Source organism: Mobula hypostoma, chromosome 25 (genome assembly GCF_963921235.1).
Source record: "Mobula hypostoma chromosome 25, sMobHyp1.1, whole genome shotgun sequence".
In the NCBI taxonomy this organism is placed as follows: domain Eukaryota; kingdom Metazoa; phylum Chordata; class Chondrichthyes; order Myliobatiformes; family Myliobatidae; genus Mobula; species Mobula hypostoma.
The window spans coordinates 33,109,347-33,125,206 of NC_086121.1; the positions used below are offsets into that span (position 1 = coordinate 33,109,347).

At 40.3% G+C, this 15,860-nt stretch overlaps 1 protein-coding gene across 1 annotated transcript in view; it reads left to right on the forward strand.

Annotated features, from left to right (window-relative positions):
- Window positions 1-15,860, forward strand: part of kif17 (kinesin family member 17) — a 72,385-nt gene that overhangs the window by 19,041 nt on the left and 37,484 nt on the right. The window contains exons 4-5 of the mRNA XM_063033519.1: window positions 180-369; window positions 11,651-12,103. Of these exons, the coding sequence (XP_062889589.1) occupies window positions 180-369; window positions 11,651-12,103 (643 nt within the window). The remainder of the gene's footprint in view (window positions 1-179; window positions 370-11,650; window positions 12,104-15,860) is intronic.

The window sequence follows — 15,860 nt, forward strand, 5'->3', positions numbered from 1 at the left end:
ACCTTCAAGAGATAAGGGGAAAAAATTGTGGTTAAAAATAGAGTTTTAAATAGTGCTGGAGATTTAAAAGTTAAAAAAATACTGCAAATCATTTCTTTTCTAATACAGTTTTACTGTATTGAGTCTGAGGGAAGTAACCCGCAGTTTCTAACTAGTTTATCTTATGCTTCTGATTGTAGCTCAAGGAGCATCCAGAGAAGGGTATTTTCGTAAAGGACCTCTCCATGCACACTGTGCATAGTGTCATAGAGTGTGAAAAAATCATGGATATTGGCTGGGGCAATCGCGCCGTGGGATACACCCTCATGAACAAAGATTCATCACGTTCACATTCCATATTCACCATTCATTTGGAGATGTGCTCAGTAGGTTAGTAATTTAAATACCATAGGTGGACAGAATACTTAATGTTTTCTTTGCAATGGATTATTTCTGAAATATTTTTGTAAACTTCAGATGCAGTCTTATTGGAGCCATGTACAGTATTATCGGAGCAACATGACTCTACCCTTGTACTCAAGTGACTCTGCTATAAAAGCTGATATAGGAGCAGAATTAGGCCACTTGGCCCATCAAGTCTGCCATTCCATCTTGGTTAATTTATCATGACTCTCAAACCCTATTTTCCTGCAATCTCCCTGTAACCTTTGACACCTCAACAAACCAAGAACCTATCAACCTCTGCTTTAAGGTTTTTTGTGTGCCACAGTCCAAAGGAGACTGGATTGTGTAAGTACAGAGAGAGTTTAAAAGAAGCAAGTGGGTGCAGTCAGCGCATTTTTGCGAGCTACAGTCCCAAGGAGACATTGGTTTGAGCATAATTAGGCACTTGGCAAGGACGAATAAAATGAAACTAGGTTTAAGCAGAGAGGCCATTGTGTGAGTGGGCCAGTGTTGGAGTAGACAGTTGAGGCTTTGGTGAGAAGAGGTGTAGGCTGTAGGTAGATTTTTTTCATAATTTATTCTTTCTTTTTTTCTTATTGCACATTTAGAGCAGTAAGCATGCCAGGTAGAATACTGGAATGCTCCTCTTAGAGGCTATGGGAAGGCAAGGAGACCTCCAATGTCCTTGATGACTTCACCTGCAAGAAGTGCATCAGCTGCAGCTTCTAACAGACTGTGTTAAGGAGTTGGAGGTGGAAATGGGTGAATTCTGGATCATTCAGGAGGCTGAAGGGTTGATAGACAGAACATACAGGGAGGTAGTTGCACTCTAGTTACAGGACACAGGTAACTGGGTGACCATCAGAAAGGGGAGGGGGGATAGGCAGCCAGTGCAGAGTACCTCCGTGGCCGTTCCACTCGAAAGGTACACCACTTTACATACTGTTGTGGGGTAACCTAGGAGAGGAGCGCCACAGCCATCTGGTCTCTGGCACTGGGTCTGGCTCTGTGGTGCAGGAGGAAAGTGGGAAGAAGAGACAAGCTGTAGTGATAGGGGATTCATCAGTTAGGGGAAAAGAAAGGAGGTTCTGTGGATGAGAACAAGATTTCTAGATGGTTTATTACATCCTTGGTGCCAGGGTCACGGAAGCCCACGGTATTCTTTAGTGGGAGGGTGAGTAGCCCGGGATCATTGTCCACATTGTTACCAGTGACATGGGTAGGATGGGTGAAGGGGTCCTGCAAAGTGAGTTCAGGGAATTAGGTGCCAAGTTAAAGGACGGGACTCCAGGTTGTTCCCCATGCCACGTACTAGTAAGGCCAGAAATAGGAAGATCATACAGCTTAACATGTGACTGTCCTCCAGGCATGATGAGACCTATGCAGAAGGGACCATTTGCACTGAATTGGAGGAGGGCGGGGACTGATATCTTAGTGCTAGTGCTACACAGTTGGGCAGGGGGTTTGAGCTAGAGTTACAGTGGGATGGGAACCAGAGAACAAAAACAAATACTGGAGTGGTTCTGGAGAAAGATGTTGTTAAAGCTGCATACAAAGTCAGGAATCAAATGATCAATCATGCTGTAATTAATGTTCTGAGCTGTGCATATTTCAATGCAAGGAGTATTGAAGGAAAGCCAGGTGAGCTTAGGGTATGGATCAGCATGTGGAATTGTGATATTGTAGCCGTTAGTGAGACTTGGTTGCAGTAGGGGTAAGTAACCGTTGTCTTGTTACCCTGCTTTGACAACACTTTACAATCATGATCGCCAGTCTCCATAAGGCCGTTAGATATCAGGGCATTACGTGCTGCTGCATTTGATTCATTCATAACTTGTTACAAATCTGCCCCCTTTTCATCAGAGTGAATATGAAATATGCTGGGATGCTTGCTACTGCATACCTTCATGATAGAAGCTTCCTGCAATCCTTGTTGATGTGTCCCAAACACAAACAACCAAAGCAGAGAACATTTTCTTTTGAGAAGGTAATCTCATCCTGAACCTTTTTCTCCAGCTGAGAGCATGAATCCAAAGTATGTTCACCCTGGCGGAACATACAAACCCTTTTGGCCGATGAGACCATTTCCCTTTCATTAGTTCTAGACTCAGTTTTAGCTTTACTTTTCACAGTAGCCACAGTAGTGGCAAAGCTGCCTCCTTTAGCCCTAGAACAAATTTGTGACTTAGTTTTGTTCACACCTTTGCTTACTGAAGATGATGTAATATCCAATATATTTCCGTGCATCTGGTGTGTAGAAATCCTTACCTGTTTTTCAATAAACTTGACAAGATCGATAAAAGTAGCTTTACGGTTGTGATTATCTTGTGGATCACAGGCCACACATCTCCATTTATCCCTAAGCAGATAAGGCAACTTCTTTACAACAATTGATATGTTAATAGGGGTGTTCAGCTCGTGCATATACCAAACATCTCCCATTGCAATACAACAGCCTTGAAGAAAAAGACTGTGGTCTTGAGGAGCCCTCTCATGTTCAGATTTGATAGGTGGCCAAATAAGAGCCTTTTCCATGTAGTCTGATGCATTTTTCTGCTCATTACTAAAATGTTCCTGTAGCAAAGCTGGTTGACTTGCTGGCAACTTTTGACAAACTCCCTACGGTGTCCTCCAGTACACTGTTTGAGGAAATAGAGATGGTCACCAGTCTTGCCTTCAACACTATTCTTGAAATCCTTCATAAATGCATGATATTGGAATGGATCACCATCAAAGATTTGAATCTCTCTCTTAGGCAGAGATGCAATGAGATGTTGTTGCACCCGAAAGTTGCTATTTCCTTTCACATCCTTATGGCTTCCCGTGCACTACTTAGACTTCTATAATCTGAAACATGAGTGTTACCATACTGTAAATTAATGTCCCAGACGCGCCTTATGCTTTTGGATATTACATATGAATCCCTTTTTTACTGGACACCTCTGAAGGTGTGGCACATTAGCCCCTCACTAACAGCTACTGGACTCAAAGGTGAGAAAACTACCTTTATCAGACTCAATACATCTAGGGTCAATAGGGTCAACAGACCAAACCCCGGTCTGTGTAAATACTGGCCCCATGCAATTGCCCATTGGCAAGGAATAACAGATTGTACACTGCATAGAACTATAAAGAAAGTATTATATATAAATGTTAAGTTAACCAAACTGTTATTAAAGAAGAAAGAAAAAAAGAAGAAAAAAACAAAAGGGCCCATCATAACTAAACAGTCAAATGTGCTCAAATCATCCAAAAAGCTGTTGTATCAGATGTACTCATGGCACCAACTCCTAATCACTGATCACTGGTAGGATTTTCCCTCTTGGACTCCATCAAGTCACACATTCCCATTGGATCAAATCCTACAGCCAGTTCTCTCAAGCTTCTCTCTCCATCTCCCGCCAAAAAAGACTTCGACTCACCTCATCGTCCATCATAAAATCTCAGCGTCCAGCATTCTCTAGAAACTTCTCTCAATTCCACCATCCTGATTGGATGACACAACATTCCTAAGCACGAACATCACAACCCCTTATCTTTAATGGTAACCCAAACACTACTAGCAGAACATACTGCTTGTACGGAAAGCTATTAAATGAAATACCCTACAATATTAGCAGTAAAGTCTTAACCAGGGCGTTACACATAGATTCAGAGTGCCTCCTTAGTGCAGGCTGAGAGTGAACACACAGAACTACTTCCAGGGGTCTTAACTCCTGCCTCATTGATATTTGAAGAACTAATGTACCCACATTGACATCGGGTTTATTGGATTTTCTCTGTGCCATGTCAACACAGGAACTCACAGCATAGAACCATTCCAAACTGTGTTCCAGCACAAAACACACAGCATGAATCAACAAAAGGCCATAACTTGCCACAAACTGTTCCTGGTTTATCAACATTGCTTCTAATTTCATCGACACGTCCAAATGCTGATGTTCATTTGGTATAACTGTCGATATTTTTGTTGACAAACCGAACAAACCAATGCCACTGTTAGAGATCAATCACTGGGAGTTGTCCTGTCTGACACACCTTCTGATCCAATCCAATAATAAGGTTCAAAATTTAAGAAATATATTCAATCTTTTATTAAGCAGCTAGCAAAACCAACATCTTTAAGTGATAAAACTAATGCAACTAAAACTAGCAATGTTAAATGTAATTAAGTGAAATTAAGCATACTTAAGTAGAATCAAGCAGTCAGCAAAAAGATATCGTACCCGGCTGTCTTTAGCTCTAACTGACCCCAGAATGACAAAGCATGAATATGTAACTAAACTCTTCACTTTTATCATGCCTCACCCACGTGACTAGCTACCATAATAAACATAGTAAATGCACAACACAGAATACAATGCAGATAGAAAATAGTTACATGGCTGCTACAGCTATATTCCATCTGCCACATCTTTGCCCATTCTCCCAATATGTGCAAGACTTCTGCAGGTACCCTGCTTCCTCAACACTACCTGCCCCTCCACCTACCTTTGTATTGTTTGCAAACTTGGCCACAAAGATATCAATTCCATCATTCAAATTGTTGGCATATAACGTGAAAAGTAGTGGTCCCAATACCGATCCCTGCCGAACATCACAAGTCACTGGCAACCAACCAGAACAGACCCCCTTTATTCCGACTCTTTGCCTCCTGTAAGTCAGCCAATCTTCTATCCATGCTTAATATCTTTCCTATAATACCATAGGCTCTTATTAAGCAGCCTCTTGAATGCCACCTTGTCCAAGGCCTTCTGAAAATCCAAGTAAACAACCTCCACTGACTCCTATTTGTCTATCTTGCCTGTTATTTTCTCAAAGAATTCCAACAGAATTGTCAGGCAAGATTTCCTCTTAAGGAAACCATGCTGACTTTGGCTAACTTTATCATGTACCTCCATGTGCCCCAAAACCTCATCTTAATTAACTGACTCTAACATCTTATCAGCCACTGAAGACAGGCTAACTGCCCTATAATTTCCTTCCTTCTGCCTCCATCCTTTCTTAAAGAATGGAGTGACATTTGCAATTTTCCAGTATTCCGGAACCATTCCAGAATCTTGTATTCTTGAAAGATCATTATTAATGCCTTCACAGTCTTCTCAGCTACCTCTTTCAGGACCCTGGGGTGTAGTCCATCTACTCCAGGTGAGTTATCTACCTTTGGACTTTTCAGCTTCCTAGGCACCTTCTCCTTAGAAATAGCAACTGCACTCACTTCAGCCCCCTGACACTCTTGAATTTCTGACATACTGTTAGTGTCTTCCACACGAAGACTGATGCAAAATACTTCTTTTTGTTTCAAATGTTTTTATTGTGAAGCAACATCAGCTTAACCACAACCGAGAATGTCCTAAAGTACAATGCTTCTCTTTTCTTTTCTTTCTTATAACAACATAATGAAAATCAAATGAATGTATGTATAGTAAACAAGCAAAAAGCAAAGGAAATCCTACCACCCTGTCTCCCTTCCCCTTCCCAGCCCTCCCCTCCCCTCACCCCTCCCGCATGTGCTGTTTAGGTCCTACCGCCCCCCACACTTAGTTCAGCTGTCGGTCTCTTCTAAATAAAACAGTAAATGTTGCCAGATTTTTTCAAATTCCTTAAGTCTGTCCTTGATAACGTATCTGATCCTCTCTAGATGCAGAGTATCCATTAATGCAGCCAGCCATTGTCTGAGTGATGGAGTTTCCTCCTTTTTCCAGAACATCAGTATGAGTTTCTTTCCATTAAGTATTTCATAGGTCAGGAGTTGTTGCTGGGTAGCCTGGAATTTATTTGACCTTGCAGAAGTTCCAAAAATTATTAAAATGGGGTCTGGTATTATCTGAATCTTTAGTACCTTCAAGCGGACCTCAAATATTTGCTTCCAATACTCTTGTATCCTGGAACATAAAGCATAACTATGTAACAAATTTGCCTCCGAGGACTTGCATTTGACTGATGCAAAATACTTATTAAATTTGTCTGCATTTCTTTGTCCCCCATTACTACCTCTCCAGCCTAACTTTCCAGCAGTCCAATATGATGTATTCTCACCTCTTTTTAAATGTTTATACAGTATATCTGAAATACTTTCGGTATTCTCTTTAATATTATTAGCTAGTTTACCTTCATATTTCATCTTTTCTCTCCTAATGGTTTTTTAGCTGCCTTCAGTTGGATTTTATAAGTTTCCCGGTCCTCTGATTTGCCAATAATATTTGCAATGTTATAGGCGACCATGGCTGACAGGGGAAGTTAAGGACTGCATAAAAGTCAAGGAAGGGGAATATAAACAAGCAAAAGTGAATGGGAAGTTGGACGATTGGGAAGCTTTTAAAATCCAATAAAAGGCAACTAAAAAGCTATAAGAAGGGAAAAGATGAAATATGAGAGCAAACTAGCTAATCATATAAAGCAGGATACTAAAAGCTTTTTCAGTTATATAAAGAGTAAAAGGGATGTCAGAGTTGATATTGTACCACTGGAAAACAATGCAGGTGAGGTAGTAATGGGGATCAAAGAAATGGCAGATGAACTTAATGGGTACTTTACATCAATCTTCACTTTGGAAGTCACTGGCACTGTGCCAGAGGTTCCTGAGTGTCAGGGAGCAGGAGTGAGTGCCATTGCTATTACAAAGGAAAATGTGCTAGGTAGACTCGATGGTCTTAAGGTGGATAAGTCACCTGGACCAGACGGACTGCATCCGAGAGTCCTGACAGAGGTTGTTGAAGAGATAACAGATGTATTGGTTACGATCTTTCAAAAATCATTTGATTCTGGCATGGTCCCGGAGAACTGGAAGATTGCAAATGACACTTCACTCTTTAAGAAGGGAGGAAGGCAAAAGAAAGGAAATTATTGGCCAGTTAGCCTAACCTCAGTGGTTGGGAAATTGTTGGAGTCTATTATGAGAATGAGGTTCGGGGTACCGGGAGACTAATGATAAAATAAGTCAAAGTCAGCATGGTTTCTGTAAGGGGAAATCTTGCCTGACAAATCTGTTAAGAGTTCTTCAAGGAAGTAACAAGCAAGGTGGACAAAGGAGAGGTAGTGGATCATTTACTTAGACTTTCAGAAGGCATTTGATGATGTGCCACACATGAGGTTGCTTATCAAGATAAAATCCCATGGCGTTACAGGAAAGATACTGGCATGGATAGAGGAATGGCTGACAGGTGGGAAGCAGTGAATGGAAATAAAGGGGACCTTTTCTGGTTGGCTGTCAGTGAAAAGTAGTGTTCCTCAGGGGTCAGTGTTGGGACCACTACTTTTCGCATTGTTTGTTGATCATTTGCATAATGGAATTGATGGCTTTGTGGCAAAGTTTGTGAATGATACAAAGACAGGTGGAGGGGTAGGAAGCAATACAATTGTAGCAGGACTTAGCCAAATTGGAAGAATGGGCAAAAAAGTGGCAGATGGAATACAGTGTTGAGAAATGTATGATAATGCATTTTGGTAAAAGGAACAATAGTGCAAACTATTATCTAAATGGGGAGAAGTTTCAAACATCAGAGGTGCAGGGGGACTTAGGAATCCTTGTGTAAGACTCCCAGAAGGTTAATTTATAGGTTAAATCTGTGATAAAGAAGGCAAACGCGATGTTGGCATTTATTTGAAGGGGAATAGAATGTAAAAGCAAGGAGATAATGCCAAGGCTTTATAACACACTAGTTAGGCTGCACCTGGAGTACTGTCAACAGTTTTGGGCCGTGTATCTCAGAAAGGGTGTGTTGTCATCGGAGAGAGCCCAGAGAAAGTTCACGAGGATGATTCCAGGAATGAAGAGATGAACATATGAGGAGCGTTTGGCAGCTGTGGACCTGTACTCACTGGAATTTAGAAGAATGGAGTGGCTGATCTTATTGAAATCTACCGAATGTTGAAAGGACCAGATAGGGTGGATGTGGAGAGGATGTTTTCTTTGGTGGGAGTATCCAGAACTAGAGTACACCCCCTCAAAATTGAGGGATGACCTTTTAGAATGGAGGTAAGGTAGAATTTTCTTAGCCAGAGAGTTGTGAATCTGTGGAATGCTCTGCCATAGACTGTGGTGGAAGCCAAGTCCATGGGCGTATTTAAGGTGGAAGTTGATAGTTTCCTTATCAGTCAGGGCATCAAAGGATATGGCGAGAAGGCAGGTGTGTGGGGTTGAGTGGGATCCGGGATCAACCATGATGGAATGGTGTAGCAGACTTGATGGGCTGAATGGCCTAATTCTGTTCCTTTGTCTTACGGTCTCAATATCATATGCCCTTTCTTTTGGTTTTATGCTGTCTGATACTTCCCTTGTCAGCTATGGTTACCTCATCCTCTCTTTAGAATACTTCTTCATCTTTGCAATGTATCAATCCTGCACCTTCTGAATTGTCCCCAGAAACTCCAGCCAGCTGTTCTGCCGTCATCCCTGCTAGTGTACTCTTCTATTCAACTTTGACCAGGTCCTCCTTCATGCCTCGGTAATTCCCTTTACTCCACTTTCATACTGATACATCTGACTTTAGCTTCTCCCTCTCAAACTGCAGGGTGAATTTTGTCATATTATGATCACCGGCTATTAAGGGTTTCTTTCCCTTAAGCTCCTTAATCAAATCTAGTTCATTACACAACACCCATTCCTGAATTGTGTTTCCCCTAGTAGACTTAACCACAAGCTGCTATAATAAGCCATCCCAGAGGTATTCTACAAATTCCCTCTCTTGAGATCCAGCACCAACCTGAATTTCGCAACCTACCTGCGTATTGAAATCCCCCATGAGTATCATAACATTGCCCTTATTACATTCCTTTTCTATCTCCTGTTGTAATTTATATCCCACATCATGGCTATTATTTGCAGGCCTGCATATAACTCCCATCAGGGTCTTTTTACTCTTTCATTTTCTTAAGTTTATCCTCAAGCATTCTACATCTTCCAGTCCTATATCACCTCTTTCTAACGATTTGTTTTAATTTTTTACCCACAGAGCCACCCACCCCCTTTGACTACCTGCCTGTCTTTTGCCAGAAGATATATCCTTGGATGTTAAGCTCCTAACTATGATTTTCTATCAATCACAACTCAGTGGTGCCCACTGCGTCATACCCGCTAATCTCTAACTGCACTACAAGATAGTCTGCCTTATTCCGTATACTGTGTGCGTTCAAATATAACATCATTAGTCCTGCGTTCATCACCCTTTTTGATTGTGCCCCCACACTTTACCTCATCCCACTGACTAAAATTTTGCCCTATCATTTGCCTGTTCTTCCTCACACTCTCACCACACACTGCATTGATTTGTATTCCAACTGCCCCATCCTCAGCCCTGTCACTCCAGTTCCCAATCCTCTGCCAACTTAGTTTAAACCCTACAACCTGGCTTGGCTGCTGCTGCTATGCCCTGATAGGTCACCCCTACCCTCTCCCCAGCAGTATGCAAAGGAGTGTACTTGTTTCAGAGGAGAATGGCCAAAGGGGAACCCTGCACTGACTGCTTACACTCCTTACTTCTCTTGGTGGTCTCCATTCTACTATCTGAAGCCTGCACTCTGGGTGTGACCACCTCAGTAAAAGTCTCTTTTATGAAGTGTTCAGCCTCCTGGATGGTCCTGGGTGCATTCAGCTCCAGTTCCAGTTCCTTGACCTTGTCAGTCAGTGGGTGATGTTGGGTGCACTTTCTGCAGACGTGTAATGCTCAATCATAACCCTTCAGTAATTTAGCGAGACTTCCAAAGTCTGTACTATTATCTGTCCACCATGGGACTCTGCATCTCTCAAACAGAGGGTCCTCCCTTTTAAATAACCTCTTAAAGAAATGTATTTCTGCTCAAAAAGCCAGGCATTGCTCAAAGCAGTGCCAGATGTAATGTACAATCAGGCTCGTGGGTCTAGCAAGTGATACAGAAAGCACTCTCTGCAAATAGGTACATTAATCACTTATTTACAAACAGTAAAAATTCGACCAAACATTCATGTTCCCCAAGTTATAGACACTACAAAGCTGAATACTGACAAAGATACTTACATTCAACAAACATCCTTAGTTAAAAGTGCACGTAGAGAATACCATCTCAATAGTCTTATGCATACTTGCCTTAAACAAAGGAAGAAGAGAGCAAGCCCCTTCCATGTGCTATTTTATATACCCATAATATTTGAAACTGGACACCAGATAGTTATCCAATGGGAAAAGCAGATACAGCTTCTAAACTAACCAATCACAGTGGAAGTGACTTTCGACAATCAGAATAAGGCACGCCCCCACAGGACAATATGTAGTCATCAGGGAGACTGTTAGGTACCCTGAACTCCCACATTTCACAGGAGGAGCATTCTATGCCCTGAACTACCACCCTGCCTACATTTATTTTACCTCTAACTTCTCAAACTTAATTTCTAGTCTGCTCTCACCCAAGCCTGTTGAGCCAAAGCCTGACCACTCTAACACTGGCCTACTCACACAATGGCTGCTCTGTTTAAACCTCGCTTCTTTTTATTGGCCCTTACTAAGTTACTATTAACCCAAGCAATCTCTCACTCTGCAGACAAGTCCTGACAGACCCTGCTTGTTTGGATTAGAAAGCAAATCTTATGAGGATATGTTTGGATAGAGAGAGTAGGAGAAATGACTTGATAGAGGTGTATGAGATGGTAAGAGACATAGCGAACAGCCAAAGACTTTCGCCCTGGGCAGAAATGGCTAATATGAGAGGGCATATCTTTAAGGTGATTGCAGAAAAGTATAGAGGGGATGTCATTGATAGGTTTACACGAAGAGTAGTAGGTGTGTGATATTTGCAGCTGGATGTGGTGGTAGAAGCAAATTTAAGAGACAGTTAAGTGATTCTTAGATAAGCATGTGGATGAAAGAAAAATGGAGGTATATGTGGGAAGGAAGGGTTAGATTCATCTTGAAGTAGGTTAAAGGTTGGCAAAACATAGCAGGACAAAGAACCTGTATTATGCTCTGCTATTCTGTGTTCCACTGGACTGTTTTCTCATTGTGCTTATTATGGAAGATGACCTGTCTGAAACAAATTTGGCCAACATGCATTTCCACTAACTAATTTGGTTATCCGTTAACGATCCTGTAAAATTGTCTACCTAACTCTTTGATTGTATTTCAGGACAATTAGGAATGGATAATTAATTATAAGGTTGCTAGTTATTCCTACTAAATTAATAGAATTACAGAAACTAAGGTACAGGTTATCTGCCTCATTTAAAAAAAACACAAAAAGCAAATGGGTATCGTGATGGAAAAAATAAGATGACATGACTTTATTTGTCTTACAGATGACAATGGGAAGGATCACATCCGTGTAGGAAAGTTAAACCTTGTTGATCTGGCAGGTAGTGAAAGACAGGCAAAAACTGGAGCAACTGGAGATCGACTTAAAGAGGCGACTAAAATCAATCTGTCACTTTCAGCACTCGGGAATGTAATTTCTGCATTGGTAGATGGCAGATCAAAGCATATTCCATACCGTGACTCCAAACTGACACGGATGTTGCAGGACTCCCTTGGGGGTAACACCAAAACTCTGATGGTAGCATGTCTGTCTCCTGCTGACAATAATTATGATGAAAGTCTTAGCACTTTACGGTATGCAAATAGGGCAAAGAACATCAAAAACAAGCCAAGAATTAATGAAGATCCAAAGGATGCTTTGCTCAGAGAATATCAGGAGGAGATTAAACAGTTGAAGGCACTTTTAGCTGGACAGCTTGGAAATGGTAATTTGTCTAGTAAGTATTTTTCTTTTACACAAAGTCCTTAATTCAATGAAGATAAAACGTGTAGAATCTAATGTCAAACTCCTGATTACCAATTTGTTCTCGATATTAATGACTAGTACATTAATTATATTTAGGAATTTTCCCATACCACTGGATTCAGGAACAGTTGTTACCCTTCAACCATCAGGCTCTTGAACCAAGCAAGACACAAAAAATGCTGGAGGAACTCAGCAGGTCAGGCAGCGTCTATGGAAAAAGGTACAGTCAACATTTCAGATCAAGCCCTTTCAGCAGGTCCTGCCAAAGGGTCTTGGCCCAAAATGTCGACTGTACTTTTTAACATAGATGCTGCCTGGCCTACTGAATTCCTTCAGCGTTTTGTGTGTGTTGCTTGGACTTCCAGCATCTGCAGATTTGCTCTTGTTTGTGTTAGGCTCTTGAGCCAGTGTGGATAACTTCAATCATGACACTGAAATGATCACTGAACACAATCTATGGACTTGCTTTCAAGGATTGTACAACACACGTTCTCAATATAATCCTATCTATCTATCTATCTATTTATTTATTTATTTATTATGTTATTATTATTTGTGCTTTTTTATAATTGCACATTATGTCCTACTTTGTACATTGTTTGCATGCCAGTTTTTGTATGTAGTTTTTCATTGTATTTCTTTGTTCTACTGTGAAGGCCTGGAAGAAAAATATATGGTACACATATATGTAATTTTATAATAAATCTACTTTGAACTTTGATTTGACTATTAATCAGCTCTTTCTTTTGCTCCACTAAATCCATCAACTATAAGTATTAAAACTCTCTTCTTCAGTGTTTTTTTTTGCAATTTTGTCCTTGTTTCAGTTAACTCTCTCTGCATTGCGTCTATATTTTATCATGGTCACTGTTTTTGAATCTTCCTTTCTTGTTTCTTCTAGGCCATAAATATGTCATCATGTGAACTCCTAATCCTTTACAAAAAGTCATTATATTTTCTCCCATCCAACTCGTACTTTACTAACTTCAGAGCTCATAGAATTCCCAGTCTCTCTTTTACTACGTTCTAAGCCTTTTGAAACACATTCATGGCATTAAATAATTATAATGTTTGATTCATAAATATTTTTGATCACCTTATCCAATTAGTAGTAGTCCAAAGTCCATTTTTGATTGTTATCAGTTGCAGAAACATTGCCCATTTATTTTGTGCAATGTGAAAGAGTTAGTTAGTAATCGTGTTGCAAGTGGCCTTTAGGCCTGGAATTGATACTGAGTTTGAAAGTGAAGTAGTGGAGTAGCCTTAAGTCTGAGTCTTAAATTGGAAACAATGAAAACTGCAAAGCTGTGGGAGTTGACAAGGAGAATACTTTAAAAGGAGTGAACACAGACAATGGTTAGTATTTAATGAAATAATGTATTAGTAACAACAAAATATTATATTCTTCTATGGTAAAAATTTCAGGACAAGTATTCATCCATGGACAATGAGAAATTAAAGATAACGTCAAATCAAGGGAGGAGTCTTGAAATTCCCAGAAATAGCAAAAGGTCTGAGAGTTAGGATGATTTCAAACCTCAGCAAAGGAAAACAGGACAGAATGTGAGTGTAGACTGCTGATAAATGTAAACTAAAAGAACACATCAATCTGCTTAAAAAGGAAGACTAATGAAGGCAAGTGAGGGCCCCTTTTCAACAGGGACAGGAAAATTTGTACTGGAAAATAAGGAAATAACAGATGAATTAAACAACCACTTTGCACCTGTCCTCATGGAAGAAGACGTACAAAACCAATCAGATATATTAGAGAATCAAGCGAGAATGAGGAGCTAAGTGAATTAAATATTAGTTAAAATATTATTAGAGAGCTGATGAGCTTGAAATATGATAAATCCTCAGGTCCAAATGACTTGCATTGCAGACTTTGAAAATAGGTAGAGACTTTTGAGATTGTGGATGATCTGGTTATCATCATCCAAATTTATTCAGATGCAGTTTGAAGGGTAACAAATATGGCCCCACTTGTATAAGAAGGAGAAAGAGACAAAACGGGGAACTACTGATGTGCTATCATGATGTCAATGGCAGGGAAAATGCTGGAATGTATAATGAAAAGTAGAACACCTTGAAAAGAATAATAGTATTGATCAGAAACAAGATGGACTTAGGAAAGTATGTTATATCATCTGCTTGGTTTCTTTGAGTATATGATGTTGAATAGATACAGGACAGCCAGTACACATCATGTATGTGGATTTCCAGCAAGCATTCCATTAGCTCCTGTACAGGAGCTCGGTCAACAATGTTAGAGCACATGGAACTAGACATGATATATGGACATGGATGAGAATTAGTTATTGGATAGAAAGCAAAACAAAGGAATGAACAGATTGTTTCAGGTTGGATGCTATGCCAACCAGGTTATTGCAGAGATTAATGCTTTGGCCCCAGTTACTCACAATGTATATCAACAATTCATGGTCAGTATCAACGTATCATTTTCCCATGTGGTCACTTGTAATCTAGTTGGAATTGTGAGTGCAGAAGAGGTTGAAATGAAGCTTAAGGGGAACAGGAACAAACGAGAAGATGGCAGATGAAAATACTGTGGAAAGATGTGAGGTTATCCATTTTAGAGCATGTAGCAGAAATGGAAAATATTTGTTAAAAGGGGAAAGACTGTATGGTGTTGATATTCAAACAGACCTGGATGTGCCTGTATAGAAATCACTGGAGGTGAACATGCAGGTGGAGTAAGTAATTGAAGGAACAAGTGGTATGTTACCCTTTATTAGGAGAGGAATTAAATACAAGAGTAAGGAAATGTTGTAGTTACATAGGACCTTACATGAGACTGTACCTGGTGAAGTGTGCGCAGTTTTGATATCCTCACATTAGAAAGGATAGGCGCCATTGATCAGTGGCAAAGATTCTGCTAGTTTGATTTCAGCACTGTTGGGTTTGCCATATGACAAGAGTTCAAGTTGAGATATGTTCATTTGACTTTAGAAGAAAGAGTGGAGGTCTCATCAAAACATACAAAGTTATTAAATTGCTTGAAAGCCTAGATGCAGACTCCTCAACATAGCTGAGGAGTCTTGGACCAGGAGTGCGAACCAGGAGTCACTTACAAACAAGAAAATGAGATATTCCTTCACTCTTTCTGTGGTGAACCTTTGAAATTCTCTACCTCAGAGGCTAGGTTGTTATGCTTATTCAAAACAGAGGTTGTTAGACATGGATATAAAGGGAAACAAAGGAAGTGGGGATAGTGCTGATGAATGGGAAGCCAGGCTCAAAGAGATGGAGGGCCTACTCCTGTTGCTATTTCTTAGAACATAGATACCTGCATGAGGGGTCTGGGCCCGAAACATCAACTGTTTATTCCATCCATAGGCGTTCCTTGACCTGCTGAGCTCCTCCAGCCCATTGTGTGTATTGCTCTAGATTTCCAGCATCTGCAGTACCTCTTGTGTCTGTGATATATTTTATCATAATTAAAATTTAGAAAATCATTGTATTTCAAAGAATTAAAATGAAAGGGGCAGAGGGAAATTCAAATATAAATGTCTGGACCTGTTCCTCTTCAGGTTTAATTAAATTCCTGCAGTGGTACTTCAGGAAGGTTAATACTGCATGTGTGGAGTTAATTGACCTAATCCCGATTAGTGGTGAGCTATATGAATGGTCCTGTAATAATTGACTAGTTTTCCTAAGGCCGATTGCTCGAAATAATCATTATAAATTAAATACAAACATGACAGTAG